General features: G+C 48.4%; 1 protein-coding gene across 1 annotated transcript in view; it reads left to right on the top strand.

Moving 5' to 3' along the window:
- LOC105886339 (sec1 family domain-containing protein 2-like) overlaps positions 1-5,830 on the top strand; it is a 25,406-nt gene extending 19,576 nt beyond the window's left edge. Inside the window, exon 3 of the mRNA XM_012808099.2 lies at positions 4,822-5,830. Within this exon, the coding sequence (XP_012663553.2) occupies positions 4,822-4,914 (93 nt within the window). The 3' untranslated portion in view covers positions 4,915-5,830. The remainder of the gene's footprint in view (positions 1-4,821) is intronic.
- Positions 5,831-6,940: the final 1,110 nt, after the last annotated feature.

The following is a 6,940-nucleotide window of genomic DNA, read 5'->3' as shown; positions in this document are numbered from 1 at the left end:
ATATTTGAGGGCAAATTCTGCCTACAGTCAGCAAAGAATCCCCCTCACTGGTTGATCTTGGGAAAGGTGTCCTGGTTGGGGGATGGGTACAGGACAGGTGGAGGGGGTGGGGGACTGAGCTGTGGCTTCAGGAAGAGCCTGGCACTGCTGAGGGCCACACTCGGCTGCTGACAGGTGAAGGCGGGATGGTGAGGGGCTGAGGGGCCACGATCAAAGTCAGCTGACTCTGAAACCCTGAATGAGAAGGGAAAAAGCAACCTCCCCCTCAAAATAAACCAGGAGCAGAAAGACGGGGTGGGGGTGTGAAGGAAGAACTAGAAGGGTGAAAGGGACAGCTAATGGGAGAAAGGAGCCGTGGGGGGCAGGACTGAGCACCCCCGTGGGCGTTTCGGCAGTGTCCTCCTTGGCCTGAGGAAGGTCCTGCTCTGAGAGGAACTCTCTAACGCGGAATTTGCCTCCTGTCACCTGTTTCGGGACTATGTTTAGAAAGTATGGGTTTCATATCTGATAGGGCAATTTCAGACCCTGTCGAGCATGTTTTTTCCATCTTTGTCTTTTTTTCACCATTTGGGGTCCATGCTGTGTTATTAAGGACTATTTTAGCCAAATAATGCAGGAATGTCCTCAACTGAATGGGCAAAAGAAATTCTGAAAATGCTTTAAAGCACTCTGAATACTAAAAGATGCCGGAGATGTAAAAATCCCTAAAGACTACCAACAATTACAGCATGTATGAAATGTCGGCAGTGGGACTCTGCTGGTTCTTCAATATAGGAATTTTAGACAAGTAGCTTTTTTTTGTTAAATTGAGAGAAAATAGATTTGCCCAGAGCTATTTGCCCATTTCTACTACAGCGGCCTTGAATGAAAACTTTCCCCTGACCATCAGCAAACTCCCTGCCTGCTCCACTTCTTACTGCATTTGTTCACTTAGTTATTTACTAATTCACTAAATTAAAGACCTGCTATGTGCCAGGCCCTGTGCCAAGAAGCAAGGGAAGACTCGGCTAAGGAAGCAGGGAGTGGGGCGAGGCGCAGACAGACTGGGGGGCACGTAGGTTGGGGGGACATGGTCAGGGAAGGCTTTTTGTAGGTGGGGAGCCTGACCCGATTGTTAGAGGACAACACGGGGTCTTTAGGCAGAGGGAGGAAACATGTATTCCAGATTAGGCAGCATCCCTGAAGTGCCAGGTGGGAAACAGCCTGTTGTTTAGGGTGGCTGGATTGTGAGACTGTTACCAGACCAGAAGGGTCCGGCCGCCTGTCACTGTCAGCCAACATGCACAAAACTTCATCAGAAGGCCAGCAATTCTGGTGAACAGTGAGAGTAGCCTCTCCAAAACGGTTCTGTTCTTCCATTTCCAAAAATACAGTCTTATTCATAGAGGTTCAAAGCAAAGACCACATTAACTCTTACTTTAAATGATAATCAGCATAACTCAGTGACCTATTACAACATTTCCGATTCAAAAGTCAGCTTCCTAAATCAATCTTCCTAACCCATTCATGATGGACATCTTTGGGTTAGAACTAAATTTACCAAACACTATGAATGGGAGACAGGAGGTGAAGGTCGGGCAGGACCTAGACCAGCCAGACCAGCTGTGTCATGGCGGCCCTGGCCTGCCTGACTCCATCTGATTCTCACTACAAGTGCTTTCACTTGGACTGATGAGACCGGTGCAAGGGAGAGGGGGCATGGAGTGCTAAGGAGCAACCAGATTGTCAAGTCCTGGAATGCTGTCTGAGGGGCTGGGCTCACCACACCCAGCGTGGGATGCTAAGCCTAGGAGTAACACAGTCGGATTTACCCCTAAGGGGACGGCTCCCAGCATTGGCTCTGAGTTGTGTGGAGGGAGTGCAGAGTTGTAAGTAATGAAGGTGAGACAACAAAGCAGACAAGCCCTTTGGAACCTGTAACTATTTTAAATATTTTACAAAGACGTTCCCATTTGCTCTTTATCATAATCATAGGAGGTAGGTATCATTATTCCCACTTTACAGATGAGGAAACTGAGGCTCAGAGTGCTTAAGCAACTTCTCCAGAGTCATCCATCTGGCAAGTGGCCCAGCTGGGGTCAAAGTCAGACTGGGTCTCCTACCCCTGTGCTCTTAGCCACTGTCCTCTCCAGAAGAACCCTTGGCTATGGCCCTGCTTTCTCCCCTCTCCCCTTTCCCCTCTTCCCTCTCCCTTTTCCCCTCTCCCCTCTCCCCTCTCTCCTATCCCCTCCACGAAGGTCCCAACCCACTTTGGGAGCTGCCACTGTGCCCCATCTGTTTCTTTCCCCCGCCTCCACAGAGCAGGTTTCAAACAGCCTCTGGTTGGGCACTTGTGAAGCTGCAGGGTGAGCTGGCACACTGGTAAATACCCCGTTTGTGTGTGAGGAGCCTGGTCTGAGGGGTGACTGCACCAGCCATCTCTGTGTGCCATGACTGGAAGCCCGCACAGCATCCAAGAGTCTTTGGGTTTGGTTCCTGCTGCTTGGGAAGTGCTGACTTCACCCGCTGGGCGACTTAGCACCCTGGAGACTTGCTCCTAGCCCTTACACTCACCCTTGCCTCAGGCAAGGAGGAGTCCACCATCCCTGCACTGGAACCAAGGCAGGCAGGGGTGGCTGTGTAGGTCAGCCCTACACTGACACCTGGGGCACCTGTAGGTCACAGAGAAGAGAGGGCCTTGCATGGACCAGCTCAGAGGAGTCGCCTTCCACAGAGCCCACCAAGCATGTTTGTCTGTATGTGTGCCTTTTAAACATTATCTGAATAATGGCTTCTTAACTGTGCTCTCTGAGTCCTAGAGTCCATGAACCGAGTTGGGTGACTTTCTGGCCGGCACCCTTCGAGCTGGGGTCTCCTCGGGTTCTGCCCACCACACCAGCCTGACACCCACCGTTCTCCGTCACCTCCTGCACTTGGTGCAGAAGATTTGGGACAAATAGAAACCCTCCCAGAGCCACACATTCAAACGGTGTCCAAACCACGGGCAGACAACAGGGGACCCCAGCACTCCCTCCCTGTCTCACAGACCACCTTACACAGCTTCCAAGGAGAAACGTGAAATGCAGATTTCACTGTATTTTTTTCTGCCAAAAATATGACTTGGCTGACATTAACCATGTATTTTTTTTTAAAATAATTCTCTTTCAAGAACAAATAAAATAGATGCTACCCAAGACTAATTTCTTTAACAGAACGCTTTTCAAAGTCATTGAAAAGCTGTTTCTTCAACAGCAACAAAATCATAAAATGCTTCCTTCTTGCCGCTCTTCCCTTAACTTTGGGCCTCCCGCTTCTCCCCTGCATGGCATGTAGACACCTTGCTTTTTGCTGGTGAGCTATTAGAGTGGGAGGGAGTTGTTTAATTCACTCATTTGATTACTCCTGGGCAACTTGGAGGGTTGCAGGAGAGGATGTGAAAGCGTGCTGGCCTCCTTGTGCCACAAAGCGGTCACACTGCTACGGGCCTTGAGATCCCTTTCTTAGCCATCATGGGCTGTGGCGTTCTGGCCCCAGTCCTGCCTTCCCTGTCTCCCATGGTCACCTCCTCATCTGGGGGGTGTCCAGCACCTACTGGTACAGAACCTCACGGGCCTTACACAGCACATCACACCCCAGCCTGGGCCTGGGGCACAAGCTTTCTGCAGAGAAATGTGCCCCAGACTGAGCAGGAAGGGCCACCCCAGGAGGAAGCCCAGGGGCCCAACCCCACACCGACTAGGGGAGTAAGCAGCCGAGCCTGGCGCCCCGGATGATAGAGGAGTGAGGCCTCTGGGGCCTGCCTGGCTGCTCGGAAATGCTGACTTAGCGTCCTAGGACAAGTTACTTAACCTTTCTGTACTTTATTTTCTCATCTTCAAAACAGGAATCATAAATGTACCTACCTTCTAGGGTTGTTATGAGGCTGACATGGGTGTTCAGTGAGATGGTCCTCAGAGCCTGGCACAGCATAACAACTAATAATAACTACCAGCTGCTGTCATCCCCATCTCACCATTATAGGCTGAATTGTGCCCCCTCAAGAGACGCTGACGTCCTAACCACCCCCAGCCCATACTCGTTTATGTGGAAACAGGGTCTTTGCAGATGGAGTAGTCAGTGTGGACCGTAGTCCAATGTAATTGTGTCCATACATCTGAGAAGGGGGAATTGGGGACACAGCAACAGACACTGGTAGAAGGAAGACACAGGGAAGCGAGGAGAGGGGCCTGGAGCAGAGACACCTCGCAGCCCTCGGAAGGAAACACCCCTGCCAACACCTTGATCTTGGACTCCAACCCAGAACTGTGAGACAGCAGCTTTCTGTTCAAGCCATCCAGTGTGTGGTACTAGGGCACAAATGTAGTCATCATGATCACCAACAAGGTCCACCTCTTGGGTGAACCTTCTCAGGCTCCCTGGAGGAACAAAGGGCTCCCCAGAAGGGGGAGAAACCCCGATATTGAGGTTGCATTACTACAGTGTAAAGCAGTAGCGATTATTCAATTCAGCCCAAAGCTGGGTTCAGCCTCTCAAATGCACAGTCAGCCATTCTTAGTGCCCTGGTGGGTAAAGGTTCACTAGACACAGGCCAGCTGTCCTCAGACCATCCTCCCAGCCCGGGCACCCTCCTCCCTCCCCCCACAGGGATCCTCAGACCATCCTCCCAGCCCGGGCACCCTCCTTCCACCTGGGACACTCCCATCAGGGGACTTTCAACTGCCTGTCTCTCTTTTCATGATTCTCCATTCTGCGCCCCCCCCCCATACCTTTTATTTGTCCTCAACCAATAACCTGGGATTGGCTTCCCTAATTGCCTGTGCTGTGTTTGCCCCTCCTGTTTAGGTAATTGTGCTGTCCACACGACTCCTGAGGCCACTTAACATTCCTGAGCTGTTGTTTGCAACTGACCGACTGCATCCAGACCTTGGCATCTGAGCGTCTGCTAAGAAGATGAGGACTCCCCAAACTGAAATACCTAGACTCTGTCACCATTCCAGATACGCCTCCAAACCCAGCATCCCTGGCACTAATTCTGCCCAAAGGGTCCTGATCACCACACAGGCAGGTACTCCACTTCCATTGCTGCAGTTCTTTAAAAAAAAAAAAAAAAGAAAAGAAAACTGTTTTTTTCATTTTCCTGAGGGTGTCGAGCTGTCTTTCACCTGCCCCAATTAGTGATGATTTCCATTTATCCTTAACCCCTCTATGTGTGATCTTCTTATTCTAAATAAAAGCCTGTTGGCAGGTGTTGGTAGATTATAAGTCTTCTGATTGGAAGTTGCTCCAGGAGTTAGACATCCTTGGAATTATGAGAGTGAAAAAAGTTTGATGTTCCTGAAGATTATATAACTGAGGAGGGAGCATTGCAAATAGGGCTGAGGCTTTGTTTCTCTCTTCTTCTGCGACATTTCTGAAAAGGCAGGGCAGGGAGGGGAACTGGCCAGAGCAGCCAGTGTCTGTGTTGCATGTCCTGACAGGTGACGTGGAACTGCGTTCTCCCAGCAGGCCTGCCAGGCTGCTCATAATGGTGGTGGGACAGAGGTTGATTGGAGAGCTATTTTTTCCTATAAAAAGTCCTTCCCTCCAAAGAAAGGCCCCAATACAAGAAATCTGGTCCCAGAGTTTAAATTGTGATGGCAACCCCTGTGGACATCATGATTTTGAGTTTCTATTGAAATAGAAAGCTTTCTTCTCTGCAAGTTTAAATTTTCCTTCTGACCATAGCAGAAAAAAATTATGTAAGAACTGGAAGAAACAAATGAACTGCTTAGAACCCACACATTTATAGGTGTATGGTTGCTGGAAATTTCTGGCGTCTCTAAAAGATGTTTATAATAAAAGATAAAACTGAAAAGCAGTTTCTATTGTGGTGTATACAGGGGGAGGAAATACAGTATAAACCAAAACACTCACATGTCTCTGCATTTTAGTTCTCAGCAAAAACACATTTTATTGAATAACTCAGAAATTGGACATTATTCTGAGATATAATCAAAGCAGGGTTTTTGTAGACAGAGGTCTTCTTTTTCTTGCCCAAGTATGTTTTTCATAGCATAGGGGTTCTGTCATGGTGTTGAAATACAGAGCTCAGATACTTTTTTCATTCGACTAATCTTAAAGTCTTAAATTTCAATAAAGAAGAAGATGGCAATAGTCCAAAAGAAATTATAATTAAAGAGGTTACTGTTTTCTAAAATAAAAAAAATTTTTAAGTAATCTGCTGTATCTCAGATCTGTATTCATTCATTCATTCCCAAATATAGAGCGAGCATCTGCCCTGTTTCAGGCACTGTGCTGGGTTCTGGGTCAGTGCAGGGAATGAGACAGACCCGCTCTTGACTCCGTGGCCACAGGAGCAGCAGGTGCCACTCCTGGTGCTCAGGCATTGTGCAAGTATCCACTGAAGGTCAAGTTATAAACCATGTCTATAGGCAAAGGGAACTGCCTGAACCTAGAAAAGCCAAACCACTAACAATTGGCTATCTCTGGAAAGGAGTGTCGAAGGGAAGGGTAAGGAAAGACAGAGTTTCACTCCCAATAGCCTTCTGTCTGGCTTTCGTTTTTTTTTATACCAAACACGTATTTCTTACTACTTTTGTGACTTCAATGGTATATTTACAAGTTCATTTTTTTATTTTATAAAGCATATTCAAAACTTCTAATCTGAAATGGAATAAAAGAGGCAACTGATCGTTCTCATTCAACAGTTATTACATCTTGAAAATGCTCTCAGTGCTGCATTAAATATGGCCTCTGAATGGCAGGGGAGCTGTCACAATGTTGGTTTGTGGGCATGTCCTTCCATCCCTGTGGTGGTGTCTCCTTCCATCCCTGTGGTGGCGTCTCCTTCCACCCCTGTGGTGGCGTCTCCTTCCACCCCTGTGGTGGCATCTCCTTCCATTTCTGTGGTGGCATCTCCTTCCATTTCTGTGGTGGCATCTCCTTCCATCCCTGTGGTGGC

Source organism: Otolemur garnettii, unplaced genomic scaffold (genome assembly GCF_000181295.1).
Source record: "Otolemur garnettii isolate 467f Iridium unplaced genomic scaffold, OtoGar3 scaffold00083, whole genome shotgun sequence".
In the NCBI taxonomy this organism is placed as follows: domain Eukaryota; kingdom Metazoa; phylum Chordata; class Mammalia; order Primates; family Galagidae; genus Otolemur; species Otolemur garnettii.
This window is presented reverse-complemented; position numbering and strand designations above follow the sequence as displayed.